At 34.3% G+C, this 23,505-nt stretch overlaps 1 protein-coding gene across 5 annotated transcripts; it reads left to right on the top strand.

Moving 5' to 3' along the window:
- The first annotated feature begins 731 nt into the window (after window positions 1-731).
- Window positions 732-23,505, top strand: LOC113048758 (sushi domain-containing protein 2-like). Of its 5 annotated transcripts, none has more exons than XM_026210589.1 (16): window positions 732-966; window positions 1,105-1,192; window positions 1,297-1,495; window positions 2,164-2,312; window positions 2,673-2,840; window positions 3,498-3,672; window positions 4,527-4,728; window positions 4,927-5,012; window positions 6,276-6,544; window positions 7,722-7,865; window positions 7,934-8,092; window positions 8,302-8,550; window positions 9,657-9,935; window positions 10,224-10,400; window positions 16,914-17,010; window positions 22,885-23,505. In XM_026210589.1, exons 2-16 carry the CDS (start codon window positions 1,114-1,116, stop codon window positions 22,943-22,945), a joined length of 2,493 nt encoding a protein of 830 aa, XP_026066374.1. In that variant the 5' UTR covers window positions 732-966; window positions 1,105-1,113; the 3' UTR covers window positions 22,946-23,505. The 5 variants fall into 5 exon arrangements, with proteins under 5 accessions (XP_026066374.1, XP_026066376.1, XP_026066373.1 ...); XM_026210591.1 differs by lacking the exon at window positions 732-966 and adding an exon at window positions 1,994-2,088 and having other exon boundaries at window positions 974-1,192; XM_026210588.1 differs by lacking the exon at window positions 732-966 and having other exon boundaries at window positions 974-1,192.

The following is a 23,505-nucleotide window of genomic DNA, read 5'->3' as shown; positions in this document are numbered from 1 at the left end:
TCCTTAAATATTCGTGCATTGCTCCTCAAAGACTTTAATCTCACATCAGCTCTGTTCATATGCAGACACGTGTTTGTTTACACTCACAATAGATTCACAAACCGTCGAGCTCTAATATAAAACCCCCTTCAGGAATAGAGTCGTTTACAATATTACAACTTAACTATCTGAAAACTCCTCCAACATCCCATTAATTACAGAATGATAGAAATATCCTCTGATTTCTAGCCTACTAATGGTGTGAATCAATGAATCAGAAGCAGGCGTCACTGAATCATGTCAGGAGTCGACTCAATCGAGTCATGAGTCAAACTCTTTAGTTCATCATAGGTGCAGCGACATTAGTTTATAATTAACAATTTATTCTTTAAATAACATTGTATAATAACGCTTAAGTTTAATCTTCAAAGGCATTAATTTATTTACCATATTTAATATGTGTTAATATTGAAAAACAACAACTTTTTAACAGTGTATATAAAGATTGAAGGCATCCCATTTATTTACATAAAATAGATATATGCATACTATTTATATATTTACATAACATGCTTTGATGTATAAAGTAAATTAAATCTTTAAAGATGCTTAAAAAGTATAGCAATGTATAATGTATTTAAAGTTTATTTGTTTATTATTGTTTACTTGTTTTAATGGACTTTAATTTTGAAGCTTTATTTTGGGGGCATTGCCGTAAATAGTCACATCGCGCGCACCCAACTGTGTGTGTGTGTGTGTGTGTGTGTGTGTGTGTGTGTGTGTGTGTCTGTCTCAACTCTTCAAGTTGCAGGGGAACAAGTTAAAAACTTTACAATCCTTATGCATGTGCACGTGTAATGATAATGCTTTGCAAAGATAGCAGCATTAGAGGAAATAAATGATGTGCACATATTTTGTCCAGGGGTTTCATTTATTGCCTCTTGGCTACAATCTGCAGCGTGTCCTTGACTGTTAAACAGTTACAAGGTGAGAGAGAGAGAGAGAGAGAGAGAGAGAGAGAGAGACCTTTGTCACAATGTTATGACTGGAGAACCACACAATGTGTTTCATACCATCTGCATAGGACGCCTTAAACTGATATGAAAATATCTCGGTTTATTCTAGACAGAAACAATGCTGTGCAAATATAAGGACAAAATGCATCTCTGTATGTTAATGGTGCTGCTTCTTCAGCTGTTATTCAGGACTGCAGGTAAGTTCTCTGTTCATGTACTGGAGTTTGAACCAAGTGTTGTTTTGTTATTCTGTCTTCTAGAAAATGCCATCGCAGCAAAGTGTCTTCTCTTCCTTCCTCAGCGCAGTCGTGTGCCAAGAGCTGTGGACAGAAGATAAACACATGCTCTTGTCACTCAACATGTGAATCTCTGAGGGACTGCTGTGCTGATTATAAACACTTTTGTCTTGACATTGAACCACACTCTGGGTCTTTGCTGGGAGGCACAGACTTTAAAATCCTCAACGCTACATTTGAGCAGAACATTAACCTCACTTGCAGGTAAGAGCGCCAGAAATCTGAAACGCACAAATCAACTACCGTATTCAGAAACACTGGAGGCTCTTGAAGTTCCTTGCAAGTTTATTTTATTGTCACAACACACTGTTTAAGTATGTGTTCAGTGGAAAAAAATAAAAGAACATTTCCTGTGTCGTCCAAACCTTTATGGCTTATAGATATGCTATATTGCAAGTATTGGGACACCCACTTTTAATGAACAGGTTTGACTACTTTACTAATTTCCATGAGTACAAGTCTTAATGTTTAAGCATGTAATGAAATAAATTATAAGCAAATTCCAAATGCATTTGCATAACAGTTAGTTCCACTGTATGATCAACTTATTGCAGTTGTCTAGGAGTAATATTATATAGTAATTCATTTGCAAGAGCCAAGTACTACTGCACAATGATCAGCAATCACGTATAATTTTTATGGCATTAAGGGAGTTTTGGCTCAAGGTTTTGCTCTTGATTTTCTTCCTCCCAAATCCTCAAGGACAAAGCTACAAGGTTTATTTGGCTCAACAAGTGGCTGTGGTGAAGGCTGAATGAGATGAGATGGAAATGTTCTCACGTTACTACCACTTTAGGGTGAATTGTTTTGTATTCCTCGGTCGCTCTGAATAAGTGTGTCAGATGTGATCAGTGTTAGGGTGTGTTTTACAGGTTTAACTCTGAGATTCTGACGGAGGGCTATGTGGATGAGAGCGGAGTGGGTCACTGCATCACTCCTCTGCTCTACGAGTCGGGCTGGATCTCTTTTGAGGTGTCCACGGATGGAGTCAGCTTTGACAGATCAGGGCGATGGCTCTCAGGTGAGCTACAGAAATAATAATGCACACTGATGGAAAGACAATGAAAGTGTACCTTATTTGTGTACTACTGGAAGTTATCCCAGATAGTCTGATCAAATGCATGCCCTTTCAAAAGTATTGTGACATAATTTGTTAACATTTTAAATGACTTGGTTTCTTTTCTGAAACATTCCTTCAGTCTTGTTCCTAGCTAATATAGGTTAGAATTGTATGGTTATTGCATAGTGGCCTGCTTAGATATTGTTGTCAGATCTCCTGAAGCATATTATAGTAGCAAGTTTACAGCAATATTTGAGTTTTAATGTAGAAGAGTTTATTTTTAAGATAAGATTGATTGAAGTTATGTCTGATATATATTAGTCCATCACAGTAAGCTGGGTCCTGATTACAAGATCATTCTGGTCAATGCCACACAGTGGCAGTACTACGGCACTCCTGACGTCAGCGGGGATCTAAAGATGACCTGGATCCCATCCCTAATAAAGGCAGAGAGAGTCAACATTGAGCTGTGGGGTTACAATGAGACCGGTGAGTCCATCTGTCAATCTATCCATCCATCCACTAATTTTGTTTTGTTTCAGACAATTCTGTCTGTCTGTTGGTCAGTTGTTTTGTCTGTCATTCTGTAATTCTGTCTGTCGGTCCTTTTTGTCTGCCTTTTGTTCTGTCAGCTGTTGTCTTTCTGTCTGATGGTTGTTACTTCTTGTAACGAACCGTGTACAGCTTAGAATTGTTTTGTCGTTCTGTCTGTTTCTTGTTTTATTTTTTCTTTCAGTTATTCTCTCAGTCAGTCTTTCAAATATAACGCCATGTTTCCTAATAATATCTCCCATGGGTAACATGTAGAGCGTGAAAAGTAACGGTCCTAGTACTGAGCCTTGAGGTACTCCATAATGCATTTGTGGTTGGAATGATACCTCTTCATTCACTGCCATGAATTGATGGCAGTCAGATAAGTTAGATTTGAACCATGCATGCCAGTGTCCTTCCTCTAATGCAACATAATTTTCTAGTCTATTTAAAAGAATGTCTGTCATTCGTTCTGCCTTAATGTCTGATGGATTCTTTCTTTTGGCGTTTCTGTTTGTTTGTCTTTCAATTTCTTTGTCTGTCAGTCTGTTTATCATTATAACTGTCTTTTGAAAATGCAAACAGGTGATAATATATTATAATGATAAATTACAGGAGAGGCGTATTCTCTGAACTGGGAGGCGGAGTGGAAGTATCTGTACACTGTGGGCAGGGATGTACCCAACAGTGGAGTTTTCAGTTTCACCCCACAGATCGCCGAAAAACCATACTTCCTTTGGGATCTAGGGATCATACGGGTCAGCCCGAGCACTAAACCAGACGGAGCCCAGTAAGAACTTTTATTAGTTAATATTAGACATGCATAGTTTTGGGAATGTTACTTTGGAAATGCAATTGGTCACAGAATAGGCTATAAATTACACTATTTAGATTATAGTAATTTTTTTCAATTAAAGTAATGTAACTGATTACATTTGATTATTCTCAGAATACTTTCTTAAATAAATGTTTTCAACTGATAATCATTTTAAAACATTTAAACCACGCCGGGTTAACCTTACGGTAGACTGTAGGAAATTCTTCATCACATATATTAAGGTCATAAATCATTCATTTTAAAGCACAGCCGGCACTAAATCAGACTTTAGAACCTCTTTTTTACTTTATGATCATTCTGAGGTTAAATACAGATTTAAAATCATAACAAGATCTGGTTTAATAGCTATGATGCTGTTATTGTAATCGAATCTTTGCATAGCTATTACAGGAAACACTGGCATCAGTGTCTTAGAAAATGTTAAAAAAATAAAACATGTACATAAATCCAAATAGGAACTAAAACAGGTTAAGGTTTAAGGTGTCCTTGTTACAAGTTACATCTACTTATTATTATAATAATAATAAGTTATGCATGATTGCATGCAAGTAACCCTAAGCCAAACACAAATCCTAACTCTAACCTTATAGTATGTACATGTATTTAATGAATATTACTCAGTACTTAAATGTATAATTACTCTGTAACAAGGACACCTTAAAATAAAGTGTAACCCATTTATCTTGTAAATAAATTAATTTAACTAGTTACTCCCCAACAGTATTAGGATTTATACAAATTTATACTTAATATATGGTTCCATTATCCAAATGTTTGAATACAAAACCTTTTTGTGTGTTTTGCAGGAATGTTAACGCGCTGTGGAGTGAAGAGCATGCGATCGCCTGGCATCTTGAGGAGGCTTTCAGGAAGGACTCTGCAGGCTGGGCACTGGAGAAATGCATTAATTGGGATAGAGAAGAGAAAGCAATGCCCAGCTTTCTGACTGAGATCACCGATTGCCCCTGCACACTGGCCCAGGCCCGTGCTGACACCGGGAGATTTCATGTAGGTGTAGAGCAATAATGAATCTGACCTTGTTTTAGACACCACAGCGTGCATGCAACACTAGCAACATCCTAATTATTTGAGAATTCCACCAATTTGTATTTGTAATCCGATGCATTGGTGAAACGGCTTTAATTGAATGTAATATAAGTGTCTATATTAGAGCTCCTTTTGACGAGTTGTGTGTTTATTTTTCAGACCGATTATGGCTGTGATATGGAGGCAGGTAGTATCTGTGTTTACCATCCAGGTGCAGTTCACTGCGTCAGAGCCATTCAGGGCAGGTAATGCGTCAACTCACCTTTACTTCTCTATACCGTATTTTCCGGACTATACGTCACACTTTTTTTATAGTTTGGCTGGTCCTGCGACTTATAGTCAGGTGCGACTTATTTATCAAAATTAATTTGACGTGAACCAAGAGACATGAACCAAGAGAAAACATTACCGTCTCCAGCCACGAGAGGGCGCTCTATACTGCTCAGTGTTCCTGTAGTCTACACTGAAGACATAGAGCGCCCTCTGGCGGCTGGAGATGGTAATGCTTTCTCTTTATTTCTAAATAAATGCGACTAATAGTCCAGTGCGACTTATATATGTTTTTTTTTCTCATCATGACGTATTTTTGGACTGATGCGACTTATACTCAGGTGCGACTTATAGTCCGAAAACTACATAATGTGATAAACAGGAAATTAGCAGAATCAAGTATGGAAACTTAACTACTATCTGTGATATTTGCTCACTGGTTATTTATCCTGAAGCAAGCCTTTTGCTTAAATTGATGCATTTTATGCCCAGTGGTTAATTAATGTACTGTACTTGGCAAAACATTATGGAAAAAGGGCTGATGGTCTGAAAACAGGGGCAAACTATTTGGAGATCAACTCTATTGAGAAATTCTACTCAGATATTTCTTCTCAAATTATAATTTTTTTTTTTTTGTGCAAAATCTGTTAGCATACATTTTGCAAGTTGATGACCTTTTTGATTTGTGCTCATTTGCGATTTTATTTTTTTAAATTAATGTTTTTTTGTATAGTGCTTTTAATGATACAAATCATTGCAAAGCAGCTTTACAGAAAATTGTACGTTTCTACATTATATTTAGGAGTAGGTTATTAGTGGTGAATATGACAGAAATGTACAGTAAATAATCGTGCAGTTAGTTACAAATTATGCTTATTTTATTATTTTAACTATTTTTGTAAGTCTGTATGTGTGTGCACATTGTGGCATGGAAAATGTATTATTTTAACGTCATTATTATTAATCATTTAAGATTCAATTAAAAAAAGAAAATGCAGATCGTCTATACACAAGGTTGTATGTACATTTCATCATGTACTTAACCTATATATTGATCTATCACTAATTTTATTATAATTTTATATTAATGTCAATGCATGTGTGTAAATTAGACAAAAATAGAATCACACAGTAGACAGTTTCCAAAAGTTTTTTTTTTTAATAATGCATTCTCATCCATGTGAATATGTTTAATTTTGAGTGTCATGTTTAGTCTGTTGGTGTATTTTGTCTTGCAGTCCTGAGTATGGTGCGGGACAGCAGTGTTGTTATGACAGCTCTGGAGCTCAGGTGCTCACGGGGGACTCGATGGGTGGCAGCACCCCAGATCGAGGGCACGACTGGGGCAGTCCTCCGTACAAGAAACCTCCCAGAGTTCCAGGATTCTCTCACTGGAAGTATGATGTCATCAGCTTCTACTACTGCTGCCTGTGGTCAGACAACTGCAGATACTACTTCAGTCATCGCCCGTCCAGTGACTGCAGAACATATCGCCCTCCTAGAGTCGGTAAAGAACATATATGTAATACTTTTATTTTATTTTATTTAATGCTTTTTATTTAATTTCATAGTTTTATTTAATGATTTTTATATTATTTTTTATTTATAATTTTATTTAATGCTTTTTATAAAACAAATATTTTATAATTTTATTTAATGCTTTTTATTTTATTTTATAATTTATTTAATGCTTTTTATTTAATAACTTTATTTAATGCTTCTTATTATATTTTTATTTTGTTTTATAGTTTTATGTAATTCTTTTTATTTTATTTTATAGTTTTATTGAATTATTTTTTTTGTTTTTTTAAGTTTATGTAACGCTTTTTATAAATTTTTTATTTTATTGTTTTATTTCATGCTTTTTCATTTTATTTTATAATTTTATTTAACGCTTCTTATTATATTATATTTTATTTTCGTTTAGTTAATTCATTTTAATTTATTTTTTATTTTATTTATAAGTTTATGTAACGCTTTTCTATTAATGTGTTTATTTTATTGTTTTATTTAAGGCTTTTCTTTTTATTTTATAATTTTATTTAATGCTTTTTATTTTATTTTATAATTTATTTAATGCTTTTTATTTAATAACTTTATTTAATGCTTCTTATTATATTTTTATTTTGTTTTATAGTTTTATGTAATTCTTTTTATTTTATTTTATAGTTTTATTGAATTATTTTTTTTGTTTTTTTTAAGTTTATGTAACGCTTTTTATAAATTTTTTATTTTATTGTTTTATTTCATGCTTTTTCATTTTATTTTATAATTTTATTTTATAATTTTATTTAACGCTTCTTATTATATTATATTTTATTTTCGTTTTGTTAATTAATTTTAATAATTTTTATTTATAAGTTTATGTAACGCTTTTCTATTAATTTGTTTATTTTATTGTTTTATTTAAGGCTTTTTCATTTTATTTTATAATTTCATTTAATGTTTTTTATTTTATTTTATAATTTATTTAATGCTTTTTATATTTTATTTTGTTTAATAGTTTTATGTAATGCTTTTTATGTTATTATATAGTTTTATTTAATTTATTTTATTTTATAGTTTCATTGGCAGCTTTTTGTTTTATAGTTTAATTTATTGCTTTTTATTATATTTTTATTTTATTTTATCGTTTTATTTAATGCATTTTATTTTATATTTTAATAATCCCTCCTCTCCATCAGCTGCTGTACTTGGCGACCCCCACTTCATGACGTTCGATGGTGTGTCTTTCACCTTCAATGGGAAAGGAGAGTACACGCTGGTTTACTCCTCAGACCGAGAGCTGTCTGTGCAAGGCAGGACTGAACCAGTGAGATTTGAGAACGGTGAGTTCTGTGAGCTTCTGTATCAAAGATGGATTGAATGAGACGTGGGCTGAAGCCGGTTCTTCCAGGTTCTCTTGCTAAGGCGACACGACTCAGTTCGGTGGCCATGAGGGAGAAGGACTCTGATGTGATCGAGGTGCGTCTCCGAGGCCGAGGAGATGAGCTGCAGGTCTTAATGAACCAACAGGTGCTTTCCTTCTCGGAGCAAAGATGGATCGACCTTTCGGGTAAGTTTCTTTTCTCTCTCTCTCTCTCTCTCTCTCTCTCTCTCTTCAGAGAGAGTTGTGATTTTTTTACAAACAATGTTTGCAAAATAAAGTAATGTATTGATAAATTATTGATAATCATTGACGCTCTCCTGGAAATCTGTTAAATGTTAATATTATTCCTGCAGATGTACGAGACGAGAAATGCGATACTTTGTGTCTTGTTCCAGGTGTTTTTGTGTTTTCCCCTAAAGCCACTAATGTGACGGTGATGTTTCCGTCGGGGACGGGGTTAGAGGTCAGGGCAGGTGACGGGGTCATGACCCTTACTGTTTTACTGCCGCATGACTTACAGAACCACACGCTAGGGCTGCTCGGCACAATGAATGATGATCCTGAATATGATCTGAGCGCTAGTAATGGAGCGCTCATCTCTCTCAACAGCAGTGCACTGGACATATTCACCTACTGTGCTGGCTGTGAGTACCTGCGTCACTTTACATTACTTTACTCCCAGTTTGTATTTATTTAGAGTTATTTAATGCTTTATACTGATTCTTTTTATTTAATGCTTTTTATTTAGTTAATAGTTTTATTTAATAATTTGTATTTTATTTTATAGTTTTATTTTATGCTTTTTATTTTATTTTATAATTTATTTAATGCTTTTTTATTTTGTAATTTTATTTAATGCTTCTTGAATTTTATATATATATATATATATATATATATATATATATATATATATATATTATAGTTTTATGTAATTCTTTTTATTTTATTTTATAGTTTTATTTAATGCTTTTTATTATTTTTTATTTTATTGTTTTATTTAATTCTTTATTTTTCATTTTATTTCATACTTTTATTTAATGCTTTTTATTTTATTTTATAATTTATTTAATGGTTTTTATTTGGTAATTTTATTTAATGCTTCTTATCATATTTTTTATTTTTATTTTGTTTTATAGTTTTATGTAATGCTTTTTATTTTATAGTTTAAATGCTTTTTATTCTATTTTATAGCTTTATTCGATTATTTTTTATTTTATTTATAATTTTATTTAATGCTTTTTATTATATTCTTTATTTTATAGTTTTATTTCATGCTTTTTCGTTTTATTTAATAATTTTATTTAATGCTTTTTATTTTATTTTATAATATATTTAATGCTTTTTATTTTATAATTTTATTTAATGCTTCTTATTATATTTTTTATTTTGTTTTATAGTTTTATTTAATACTTTTTATTTTATTTTTTATTTCATTTATAATTTTATTTAATGCTTTTTATCATTTTATTATTATTACTTTTTATTATTATATCAATATGCATTGCTAAGAATTCATTCGGACAACTTTAAAGATGATCTTCTCAGTATTTAGATTGTTTTGTTCCCTCAGATTCCAGATTTTCAAATAGTTGTATCTCAGACAAATATTGTCCCATACATCAATGGAAATCTTATTTATTCAGCTTTCAGATGCTATATAACTCTCAATTTTGAAAAATTGACACTTAAAAGTGTAGTTACTTGAAATCTTTGGCCTCCTCTCAGAAAGCCGTGTGTTTTTCTTCTCTAGGGGCCGTTACGAATGACACTTCACTCTTTACTTATGACTCTACGTACCTCCTGAATGAGTATTACTACGCCCCAAAGCATGATCCGTCTTTCATCCCGATCTTTTCGGTGACTGAAGACCCCGAGGACCCCCTGCTGGAGCCGGTGCTGAAGCTGTGTGCTGGAGAGGGGGCTTGGTTCTGTAAATACGATGCACTAAACATGCGCAGCCTGGATCAAGGCAATGCCACACTGCTGGCCTTCAGGACTCAAGCATCCACCAAAAGAGATCTGGAGCCGGGTGAGGGGAGCAGCTTCACTGGGAACCCAGCATGCAAAAGCTTCACGTATTTTGCATGAATGGTTTTACTGCTTTTAAAGATTTTAACAACATGCTCATATAAGTCTTATCAAATGCTGTGCATTTATAACTGGATTTGAGGATAAAGAGCAATGCCAGAGTTACACAGTGACGTCAAAACAACCTTCATCGTTTGCAGCTGAACCATATCTCAGTTATAAAGCATTGCATATTATCTGCATAATATCTCTGTATAGTTTAGTAACGGCTGTGATTTTGTGATCTCAGTGCGATCCTGTGGCTGGTTGTCACCACCGAAGCACGGTCAGAAGGAGGGAACCTTGTACCTCGAAGGGTCAAAGGTCACATTCTGGTGTCACCGTGGATACAGTCTCTATGGCTCTGATGAACGCACATGTCAAGCAGACGGCGAGTGGTCTGGAGAAGAGACACACTGTGTGGCTGGTAGGTAAAATGCAGAAGACAATCATCACCAGATGGCAGAGTTTCCTTTTTTAAAGCTCACATCCTCTTGAGAAACTAGAAGGCTTTAGAAGGAACTGATAATATTAAGTTTATTTTATATAGCACCTTTGCAATATCAGAACAGATTAAAAAAAATACAGATAAAGATGAATCCCATGCGAAAACAGATAACTCAGTTTTTTTTTCTTTTAAAAATAAAAATAATGTTTTTTTTTAATGTAATGATGTTTTGTGTTAGTTATTTTTAACCTAATTGTTAATAACCCAAGAGAAAATAACTCAGCAGCAGTTTGAATGAGATTAATTGCAATGCACAATAAAAAAACTAAGATTTTTTGCAAATGAACTCTTCATATAAGTCTCTAGCAAAAAAATCTAAATATTGAGAAAATCATCTTTAAAGTTGTCCAAATGAATTCTTAGCAATGCATATTACTAATCAAAAATCAAGTTTTGATATATTTATGGTAGGAAATTTACTAAATATCTTCATGGAACATGATCTTTACTTAATATCCTAATGATTTTTGACATAAAAGAAAAATGTATAATTTTGACCCATGCAATATATTTTTGGCTGTTGCTGCAAATACACCCCAGAGACTTCAGACTGCTCCGAGGATCACAAAATGCTGATTTGCTGCTCAAATAAGTAGCTGTTTTCTGCTTCATTGATAAATGATCGAGGAGTTTATACGCATATTTGTAAACTTGCAGATAGAGGAATTGAATTGAACTCTTTTATTATCGCAAACTCATTATTTATCATCAAGTAATTATAGTATTATTGATACATGTTTGCTAGCAGACACAGCACCATTCAGACTACAGTCTTAAAAATAAAGGTGCTTTTTTTTTGTCTAAATGGTTCCATAAAGAGCCTTTAACATCTGAAGAAGCTTTCTGTTTCACTAAAGCTTCTTTGTGGAGGTTCTTCAGATTATAAAAAGGTAAGAAAGAGATTGTATCTTTGACTTAATGGTTCTTTGAGGAACCGAAAAGGGCTTTTCTATTGCATCGCTGTGAAGAACCTTTTAAAGGTGACATATCATTAAAAAATGGTCCCCGGTTCATCTACCAACCAAAGAAACGTGACAAAGATTAACCCAGTAACTTTTTCCGATAAGTGTGTTTACTTCCCCAGCTGTTTGCCTTCACAGACATAACCCACTGTTTTTGTAACGTGTGTTTTTAACATAATCTTGTGTGTGAATGAGAACTTAGTTTATTACTCACATGCCATGTGCATTCAGAAAACTAAAGTTTAAACTAATATGGTTTAAAACGCAGGATTACAGTGCGATAAACATGATAATCAGAACCAAAACAAATGTTTTAGCAGGTCCGAGCTGTAATGATGCAGCTCTATTCTGGAAAAGGGGGCGGGGAGCAGCAGCTCATTTGCATTTAAAGAGACAGGCACGAAAATCTGTTTCAACTCAATATAGGATTTTTCAAAATTAAATAATAAATGATCTGTGGGGTATTTTGGGCTGGAACTTCACACACACATTCTGGGGACACCTGAGACTTATTTTACATTATTCTAAATATGTCTCCTTATTTTTAAGATTTTAGCAGGTTATTTCGTCTTTTTTGTCTCACTTTCCCTACCTGTTTCTGTCTACTGATTCTCACTCCTTTTTATGTCTTTCATCCCTCTTCACCAGTCTCATTCTCTCTTTTCTCTTCACTTGTCTGTCTGTTTTGTACCTGTTTCTCTCTCTCTCTTTCTCTCTACCTGTCTGTACCAGTTCATTCTCACCACAAGCTCTCTCTCTTTTTTCTTGACATTCACTTCTCGCTCTCCCTCAACTTTCTCTCTCTCTCTACTTCTCACTTTTATATGTACTTACACTCACTCTTTGTCATCTCTGCCTACCTGTCTCTCTCTTCCTTTCTCCTTTATATTGCTCTCTCTCCCTAAATGTCTTTTTTATGCATCTATCTCTCTCACCTTTATGGTAAAATTTCAAGTTCTGTATTTACAGATGTACAGCTGTAAAGCTTGTATTTTGGTGGAAGCCCGCAGGGAGCACTTAAAGCTTCACTGTTGTTGACAGCAGCCGGTTTATAAGCGCATCTCATTACAAATTTTGGAAAGATAGTTGGCAGGTGTTGGAACAGTTCATGTGGAACAGCATTTAAATTGCAAACTGAGCCGCTTTGAGACACTAGAAACTGGATCTTGGACGTGTAAATGAACACAGTGCCGCGCTTCACTCTGAAACACGCTGGACATCTCATGTTAGTTTGATAATCACACGAAGCTATATTTCATTTTGGGTATTTTTCAGCTGTCATAAAGGATTCACACAGATCCGCTCTACTTAGCATGAAAGCACAAGCTACAGATAACCCCCATGCATACATGCACGTCTTTTCTTTCTCTTGGTATGGCCATATCTGTTGCTCTTGAGCTTGTCTATAGTCATTATCTTCATCTGGTGCTCTTAAGAGCTGACATGTGTCGTAGTGAGCGAGGGGCGAGGGGCTCCACCTCCACTTCAATTGATAGTCTCACTAAACCTCTGTTCACTCCCATGGTTGCAAGACAATGTGGGGTCTCCGTCTTATCTGTTCCTCTGCTTTCCCTCTCTCGCTCTCTCCTTCTCTTTCTTTTGTTTTGGCTACTGGCTGATAAAGGTTGACATTCTAGCCCACATACCCCTGAAGCATGTCAGTAGCGCTGGGATCAAAGAGCCGCCCGGCCTGTAATTGACTTCCCATTACAGCGCTCTGCACCCCCAGCTAATAACCCTCAGCGGTTAGTTATTTGCATGCATTCCAACACCGTTCATATTCAGAGGAGCAGAGAGCAGCAGAGGGAGTGAAAAGTGCAGGTTAAGAAGGGACAGGGCTGCAACCAATAATTATTTCAGAAATCTGTTAAACTATTTCCTCAATTCATCATCATTTCAAACATCTCCCAAAGAATGTGTGCATATTTTTTTTCATATATAAATCAGTGATTGTAACAAGTTTAAGATATGAAACAAGATCAGTTTTTTACAGATGTAATCAAAAATGGCTCTTGTTCCGGATTAGATGGATTTAATGTTGGTACCTGGAATTATTAAGTTCTAGAAAATTACTACCCATAGTAATCTTTATAAAAGTTTTTATGAGGAGAAGAGTTCACCTTTCCGGTGCTCTTTTTGCCATTTTTATATAAAGTAAACAAATATGTTATGACTATATCTACTGTATATACATTTAAAATGTAATGCATTTTACAAATTGATGACACTTTTTGCATATTTTTGGGTATACCATGAAAATAGCAAAAAAAAAATTTTTTTTTGTAACTTTATAAATCATCTTATTGTCACTTTTGATCAATTTAATACATCTTTAATACATATCTTAATACATCTTAAATGTATTTTCATCACACAAACATATGTATATATCCAGCTCAATGTATGTTCAAATGTATATACACTCACAGGCCACTTTTCTTTAGGTACACCTGTTTAACTGCTTGGTAACACAAATTGCTAATCAGCCAATCACGTGGCAGCAACTCAATGCATTTAGGCATCTAGATGAGGTCAAGACGACTTGCTAAAGTTCAAACCGAGCATCAGAATGGGGAAGAAAGGGGATTTAAGTGACTGTAAACGTGGAATGGTTGCGTGTATATATATACACACACATTCAATTCAATGTGTGTTAAAACCTGTAAATACACTACGTTTTACAACAAGAAGACAATTTTCTTGGTCCCAAGGACCCAGCTAATCTGTAATGAAATTTAAGGCTGATTCTTGTCAATTTGATTACCAATTTTATCGAATTGATGTTACAGCCCTAGTTTTGAGAGTGAATAGCGCTGTTTGGTTGGGTCTGACCTCATGGAGCCCATCTGTTCTCTGTGTTTGTAAAAGTGTGCGTCACTTCTCTGCAGATCCCCTGAGTCTCTACATATGGCACTGATGCTGTACCGCTCTGTCGAATTACACCGGTTATAACTCTCTCTCCGTAAAGAGTCACAAGATGGGAAAAGGAGGCTACAGGGAAGCAAGAAGTCGATTAGGAAGAGCAGTAGACGTGAAAAAGAAATCATCTCTCCCAATTCCAAGAACAGAGAGAGATATTTATTCATAGAGGACACTCACATATGAGTGCACATCTCAATGAGACCGTCACAGCCCTGGAGGAGGCAGAAAGGCTTGACGAAAGGGGGCACAGAGGAATGATGAACACAGCCGGCAGTGAAAATGCATTGTGACAGATTGAGTTCCGCTGCAGAGAGAGAGTATAGGAATATGATGCAGAACAGAACTGACGGCGCGAGTTTAGCCGCTAACTTGCTCTTTTTCTTGTTCCCAAGGCAATGTGTCATCAGCATCCGCCCAGATCAACTACAGAAATAGCATTTATATTTAATAGCTATATATATATATAATGAAAACTATAATAAACTAAAACCATAAAAAAATTTAAAATAAACTTTAAATTAAATATACACTTCATAAACGTTATCTCAGCTAGTTACAAAGGCAGAATTTCTCATTCTCATTTAGTTAAGCTTGATCTATTCAAATATTATAAGTGGAATTAAAAATTAAAAGCAAAATAAAAATGTATAAAAACTATATAGACATTAAAAATATCTAGACAAAAAAAAAAATATTTTTTAAATTTAAAAATTCTTTATATATATATATATATATATATATATATATATATATATATATATATATATATAAACACAATACAAAACGTTAACTTAAATTCCAATGAAAACAAAAAAATTCAATATAAACTAATTTGTATAATTAAAAACTATAATAGTATCTAAATGGTATTAAAATAAAATTTATTTTCTGTTCTTTAATGAATAGAAAGTTCAACAGGTATTTTTTTTTTATAGATTTTTTTTGTTGTCACATTTGATCAATGTATTGCTTTCTTGCTTAATTCTACTAATGTTCTTCAAAAAAAAAAAAGAAGAAAAAAAAGTGTAAAATTGTATGCCTTTAAGGAGAACTGTGCAATTACTTTCTACCTCGTCTGACTGACCTGATCATAGTCTGTTAAAACCACTTCCTTCCACTATAGAAAAGTGAAGCCAAACTTCAAAAGCAAACTGATTAGAAAAACTAAAACTTGATAAGCGTGATAAAAACTACCTAAAATAATGTAAACCATCTTTAGGAAAAATGTATTAGATTTTTTTTTTGGCTCACGTCCTATTTGTTTACATGGAGAGGGCAGGGTTTATGAGCTGAACCGAAGCCAGCCACCAGATGGCCATCGAAATGATTTAGCTTCACTTTTCAGAACGTGTAATGTGCACTTGGACCTGATAATAAAACAAGCAAAGGAAACCTCAAAGACTTGTGTCCCAAAGCACATTTTAAGGGGTCATATAATGCTACATGCACTTTTACGAGTAGTTTGAACTGAAATGTGTGTGCACAACCACCCTTAAATCATCTTTACTCCTTTCTCAAATTTAGTCGATCTCAGATGCCTGTCTTTGTGATGTCACACAGACAGGCCCTTCCCACGCTAGTTTGATTGACAGTAGTGTTTCAGCACAGACTGGACTGGCGTCTTACCTTAGCTCCGCCCCCTGAGTGACTCCACCACAGTTTCACCACTGGAGCAAATGTACACAAGAATGACTTCTAATCGATTGAGTTGTTCTGTTGTTGGATGTAATAATGAACATAGCAGTCTTCATTTATTCCCGACATCTGAGCTTCTGAAGACGCAGTGGATTGCGTTTGTTTTTGAAGTGAATGCGCCCCTGATCTGCCCAAATGTGTTCACACAAATCATTCGTGATCCAGCTTCACGTACAAGAGTGTAAGGTTTTTTAAAGAAACTTTGCAAATCGCCTTTCCTAATAATGTGCTAATTAGCAAGTTTCACAATGAAAATGGCTGAAGTAAACAGACCCTCAGAGAGCAGCTCGGAAGAGATGGGCGGAGTCAGCAGAGCTCATTAACATTTAAAGGAAAACGCTACAAAACGGCTTGCTCTGAAAAGAGCTGTTTTTGACTGGGTAAAAAAAAACTGAGGCTGTGTGTGTGTGTTTGTGCATGTGTCCTTCATCTTGCTTTGGATTCGTCAGAAGATTTCTCCAGTTTCAGAACGACATGCGGAATGCACCTGCCAAAAAAGGCTCACAAATTGTTTAACCAAACATGTCTCCCGTTGACATGTCAGGAATTTAACCTGAGGCCAAAAGAGACTTGTGGTTTTAATAAAGGACGCAGTTTCATCTGCATTGGAAAGCTCCGCTGATTATTGAACCATTTATCAAGAGCACACAACTGACTAAAATGCAAAGCAGGTTTTTGATACTGCTTGCCAGATGTTGTATTCCTTCAGATACATTAGGTAATTACTTCATGTATGCATTACTTCAAGTTATATTGGGTAAAGGTGCTAAATGTAAATGTACATAATGTAAATGTTAATAATAATGGTTCATTATTAGTTGCTAACAAATGTGTACTAACACTTTATTTGCAGATGATACGTTGGCCATTGTCTTGGGGAGCGTTGGTGCGGTGTTGGCGTTGGTTATCATGTTGATAGCAATCGTTGTGTACACAAAGAAACAGAGGAAGTTAGTACAAATGAGTTTTTGCTGTTCATTTGTTTAGTTGTTAAGTATTTTGAATATTTGTTGAAATGTAACTATTTGAAGAATACTTGATACAAAAAGTCAATTCTGTCATTATTTACTCATTTGCATGAATAACTATAAACTACTATGCTCATTAAGTCTGTCTTTATTTGCTCAGATATAGTATAGTAAGAAAAAAACAGTATTGTTGTGAAATATCATTCCAATTAAAAATACTCTTTTCTATTTTAATATATTTTAAGATGTAATTTATTCCTGTGATGGCAGATCTGATTTTTTTTTTTTTTTAAATATATAACACTGAAAATGTCTTTACCTTCACTTTTGATCAATTTAATGCATCCTTGCTGAATAAAAATATTAATTTCTTTTTTATGTTTATTATGGGTGTATGTATTGTAGCACTTTTAGGATACCTTAATGTTGCTTTGAAATAATGTTCATTTATTGAAATTGCATGGGAAATAATTAGCAGTACTATTTTCAAAGATATGCAAAGATAAGGTCTTCTTTTTTTGGCTTAACTTTATGTGTTAAAATAATAAGAAGTGACAGCAAATATTTATATTGTTAGAGAAGATTTATGTTTTGAATAAATGCTGTTCTTTTTAACTTTATATTCATCAAAGTATCCTGAAAAAAGTATCGCAGTTTTTAAAAAACAAAAAAATTATTTGGCATCACAACTGTTTCCAATAATGATAATTCTAATAAAAATCAGCATATTAGAATGATTTCTGAATTAAATTAATGTGAATTAAATGAATCAATTAATACTGGAGTGATGATGATGGACATTCAGCTTTGCATCACAGAAATAAATTCTATTTTAAAAGATATCAAAATAGAAATCATTATTTTATATTGTAATAACATTTTGTAAGATTACTGTATTTTTCGGTATTTTTGATCAAATAAATGCAGCCTTGATGATCAGAAGAGTCTCACTGATCCAGATCCAAAAAAAATAAAAACTGTTTCTGGTGTAAATGCATGATTTATATATATATATATATATATATATATATATATATATATATATATATATATATATATATATATATATATATATATATATTTGTGTTTAAGTTAGTTTTTTCAAGTCAAGTCAGCTAAATAGTGTTGATTATTCTCAAAAACAGACGTTAACTGACTCTTCTCTTCTAACCTTCCTCCTCTTTCCTCGGTTGTAAAGCCTCTAGCTGTCAGTTAGATCATGTCTAGAGTTTCAGCCATGGGGGGTGATGTGTCTCACCTGCCCCTCATAAACACATCCCTCTTTCATCCTGTGAGGGAAGGTAATCAGAGAGCGCACACCTGTATTGAGAGAGATGTACCGCTGCTCTCCTATCCTTACAAATGCACTGATAAAACTCACCATCACAGACCCCTATATTTGTGGTTATACAGGCAAGCAATCAGCCTCTCGTTGCATGCAGGTATATGTGTCACGGGCGCATTACTAACTCTAGTCTTCATGCTAGGACACTTTAAATACAGTAAGCTTTCAAAAATGTAAACTCTTCACCTTAAGACACAGTAGCGCTGCTACAAAACCTAAATGCAACTTCATGGACGAATGAATTAGAATAGCGTGCAATTGATTCCTATAGAGTTTGATATTGCAGTGTTGCTAACATAACAACATGATACGGTCACATATAAAAACTCTATTATTTTAACACGAGCATGCTCCATTCTACAGATTAGAATTAGAAGGAACATAGCTGTTGTTCGTGTTATTTTGTTTCTTTTTAATTCATGTATGCATGTATTTATTTATCTGCTAGCTACAGTATATTCATAAAACCTTTTCAACCAACAATCATAACTATTATATAGGTTAATAAATGCACTAAAATAATGTTTTAGGAAAAAAATCTACAAGTGAAAGAACCTGTAAGGAGCAGAGTTAGTGTTAAGGTTATTGTATTGCTGCCATTATTAGTTTAATTAGATGTACAGTGCAATAGATGTCTTCATCATAAAACACTCTTTTACTATTCCTCTGAGGTATATTTTGTGTCCCCATTAGGATTGAATTGCATGAGAAAAATCCATAATTCTGTGTAAGGTCATCCTATCAATGCACACAGGAGAGAAAACTAATATTTCTAGAACAAATATTTAAACATTCTTAAATGGTAAATCTCCTGGAGCTGATTTGCTTGTTTGTTTGTTTTTTTTTCCCATTAAAAAAACATGTATTTTTTTATTTTAAGAATAAAGATATGTATACCAATTACAGGGCCGCATGGAAGCCCCGTCCACACGGAGAAGGAGCTTACCCCAATCCAATCTTTTTTTTTCCTCGTCTCAAGAAATATCCGCGTCCACACGAAACCGCAAAATGATGTAGTATACATGCCAGACCAGTGTGTGGCGCTGTAATTCTGACACAGAGATACACTAAAAACAGAGAAGAAATGCTGTAAGGTGTGCGCTATATGTAGTCTATGATATCGTGATTGTTGATTTAACGATCTGATATTATTGAGTAAGCATCTCACTTTACAAAAAACAAACAAAAACACACCCATTCTGTGCACACATGCACTATGTGATGTAGTCTCGTTAGACTAAATTAGACTTGTGCACATGATTTAGTCTTAATGCCTCAGAATTCAGATATGCCCCTGTATATATTTCATATTTATATAATTTAATATCTATGTTAACCAATATTACACAAAGAGTGCCGTTTTTCTCCAAATATTAGCATGATTACAAATGTGAAGATTTTATTCAGCGTACAGTTTAATAAACAAGAACTTAATATCAAGTGACTTACATTTTAGACACCAAATCGTCTGTTTCACTGTATTTCGCCAACGAAAAATTATTATAATCCACCGCTTTAGTGTGGTTCTTTCATTTTAATTAAATTTTCATTTTTCTTTCATTGGATTAACATTACAGCAGCTAGTAGCTAAATTAGGCGCTGTAACTTTAAGAGAAAATGAATGCATCCAATATAATACACATACGATTTTTTTTCTCAACTGTTTACTTTCACTTAAGACATAACAGACAGTTTTTTCAAAAATATTATCCAAGACGGGTATTTAAAAAATTCAGACAAACAGACAAATTCGGCATTCAGGTGTTTTGAAACGCCTCTCTCTGCGTGAGCCTGAACAGCAGAACACCGCGGTGCTGAATTGGGCTCTGACACGTCCTTTTCTGTTTGTTTAAATTGCGATTTGTTCGTTCAGGTGCAGGAGAGGAGAACTTCGCAAAGGAGAGCTCGGTTCAGTGTTGCTGTCTGTGAGACGCGTCTTTCTCTCCGCGTGCGCACCGAACACAGCGCGCGAGTAACCAGCTGCTCTATTAGGTTTTTTCTCGTCTTGTGTTTTAATGCTTTAAAGTATTTTGAATGGTTGCATTGGCAGGTGGCAAGGCTTAATAGCATGTGAAAATTATACGCTTTCGGGTAAAATTATACCACCTTTCACCCCACTAGCTACGGCCCTGCGAGCAGGACTTGCAATGTCAGCACGTGCGTTCAAAGCGATAAAGCATAGTTTTAAAGGGACAGCCAACGAATGATAAAATCCGATTACAACATTTTCCGGCATCATCTGAATTTTTCGGGATTAAGCCCAGGTAAGCCCGTGCATTAATGTAGCCCAGACCAATTATCCTCTCTATGTTTGTGATAATTTAAGATATATTCTTTGAAAGCAAGTCTGATTTTCTTGCAATTTTGCCTCTCAGGTATTTTTTTATTTTTAGGATGGATTAAACATTAAAGTCATACTTTATATTAAGAGTCTTTTAAGGTGTAGTTCACCCAAAAATTAAAATGCTGTCATTAAATACTCACCGCCATGTCTTTCTTAATCTGTAAAGACCTTCGGAAAACAAATAAAGATAGTTTTGATGAAATCTGAGAGATTGAGACTCTCCATAGATCCTGATACAATCAAAACCCAGAGATTATGACATACAAACATGATTCAAACATAATTTTGCGAAGCTACGAGAATACTTTTTGTGTGCAAAGAAAACAATTTCTTCTCTTCTGGATCAGTCTCCACCGTGCATTTTTAAATTTTCGTTTTTGGGGTAACTATCTCTTAGACTACTGCTTGTTAAAAAAAAAAAAAAAAGTAGTTGTGTATTTATTGTATCCATGTTGTTTTGCTAAACAATTTCCCTGCTATTGAGGTGAGATTTGGTGAAGGTTAGGGACAGGTTCTGTGACATGTTAAGGTTTAAAGATGGGTCAACCGTGTTTTCGTTTGATCACAGATAAAAATACATTTCTGGGAAAAATTTCCATTTGTCTGTTACTTCCACTACACTTCAGTTCCTTCTTTGTACACGTGTGTGTGTGTGTGTATGTCTGTCTTTATGTCGCCACACATATGTATCTGTGTCGGCATCGTTGTGTTTCTTTTGTTCCTGCTTTCATCTGTGTGTGAGAGTTACGTGCGTACCTGACCCAGACACCCTGGTACTTTCCAGCGATTGGGTTTCCCAGCATGCCTCAGCAGGCCTTTCTCCCTCCCATTGCCATTAACACACACACACACACACACACACACACACACTGTTACGCTTCCTCATTCTGGTCCTATCACACATCAAAGTCAGAGCCGTGGCCCGTTCTGGAGAGATGGCTATCGCTAAACACTTTTTACAGTTTCACATTTACTGTATCTTATAAATATGAAGGCACATGGAAATGAGTTTATATAGTGCTGCCAAAATTCACGCTTGGGTAAGAAACACAAATCGCTCATATCTAAAAGAATTGTTTCTAAATGGATAAATCGGTTCTTCAGCGGCTGAGGTTTAGTTACTAGATTCTTTACTGTGTTTGGTTTGAAGCTGTCTGTATCTGGAGCTCCAGACGCACCTATAAAAGACACCGACCTGCTTAAAAACTACTTCTCATACCGTGGTGTGTGATTTATACATGCAAGAAAAAGAAGACGGTCTTAATGAGCTCTTGGAATGCTATATAGAAAATGCCTTGAGGATGTTTCTGAACATAATGCTGTGGACAGATCCAAAAAGACAGGACTTTCTGTACACCTGTGGGTAGCCAAAGGGAGGAGACGTGTGTGTGTGTCTGCGTGTGTGTGTGTGGGTTTGTACCTACCTAACCACATTTTGGGGACAAATGTGTGACCCTGGAGCACAAAACCAGTCATTCTTGAAATTGAGATTTATATATATCATCTGAAAGCTGAATGTAAAGTTCGTTAGGAGGATAATATTTGGTCGACATGCAACTATTTGAAAATCTGGAATCTGAGGGTGCAAAACAAACTAAATCTAATTATTGAGAAAATCACTTTTAAAGTTGTCCAAATGAATTCTTAGCAATGCATATTACTAATCAAAAAATTAGTTTTTCATATATTTACGGTAAGAAATTGACAAAATATCTTAATGTAACATGATCGTTACATATTATCCTAATGATTTTTGGCATTAAAGAAAAATGGATCATTTTGACCGATACAATGTAATCTTAGCTATTGATACAAATATACCTGTGCTACTGATGGGACACATTTGTATGCATAAAAATGAGCAAAACTTGACAAAATCTCCAAAAACCTCCCTTTGTAACACGGGTTTAAAAACAAATTTTTTTTTTTTTTTTTTTTTTTTTTTAAGCAGAAAGTTTATTTATTTATTTATTTAAGTTTATTTATATAAAAACAATAGAAGTGTATGTAATGCCCCTATTTAGATAGCTAAGTAATTGTGTGTGTGTGTGTGTGTGTGTGTGTGTGTGTGTGTGTGTGTGTGTGCACGCAAACATGCATTTTCAGCACTAGGAAAGTCAGATTTTTGATTATTCATATTAATAATGGTTATGTTTTTGTTTTTCAGAGAGGCGTGGAAACATCAAGATGACAAGGTGACCTATCAGCAGCCTGGGACACATCTGTGATGTTGTACATCCTTAGACATTTGTAAAAAGACAGTAGACTTGTTTAAATCTTATGTTTCTAATTTAACGTTCTTTGTTTTAACATTAGTTTTAGTCTGTGGTCAGTAGTTTGGTGTGTGTCTTGACTGAAGTGTCTGACTCTAGAATGATCCACAGGGTCTGTAACATTGACTCATACTGCTGTTGATGCTGTAAAGTTCAGTGTAGATGTGTGTTGTCTGGCTATGGACCAAAAAAGAGACTCCACCACCTCCTGAGGATAGTAAACCAAAAATCTGTTCCAAAACCTATTCAGGTGCCCATTTTAAGGCATCGTAGAAGTGCTTCTGAGAACAAAATGATGATGCCTTTATAAAGAATACTCATTGCATTGCACTGTAAAAAAAAATCAATCAGTAAATCGCCTCAGCATGTTTTTCTATGTTTAACTCATCAAATTAATTTAACTAATTTTGAACTTATTTTTTCTAGTTACGCAAGATTTATTTAGTCAGTTTAATGTAATTTAATTTGAACAGCCAATTAGATTGCACTTAAAAAAATGTAAAGCTGAAACTGAA

Source organism: Carassius auratus, chromosome 30 (genome assembly GCF_003368295.1).
Source record: "Carassius auratus strain Wakin chromosome 30, ASM336829v1, whole genome shotgun sequence".
Classification (NCBI taxonomy): domain Eukaryota; kingdom Metazoa; phylum Chordata; class Actinopteri; order Cypriniformes; family Cyprinidae; genus Carassius; species Carassius auratus.
The sequence above is the reverse complement of the archived record's forward strand: the minus strand, read 5'-3'. Positions and strand labels throughout refer to the sequence as shown.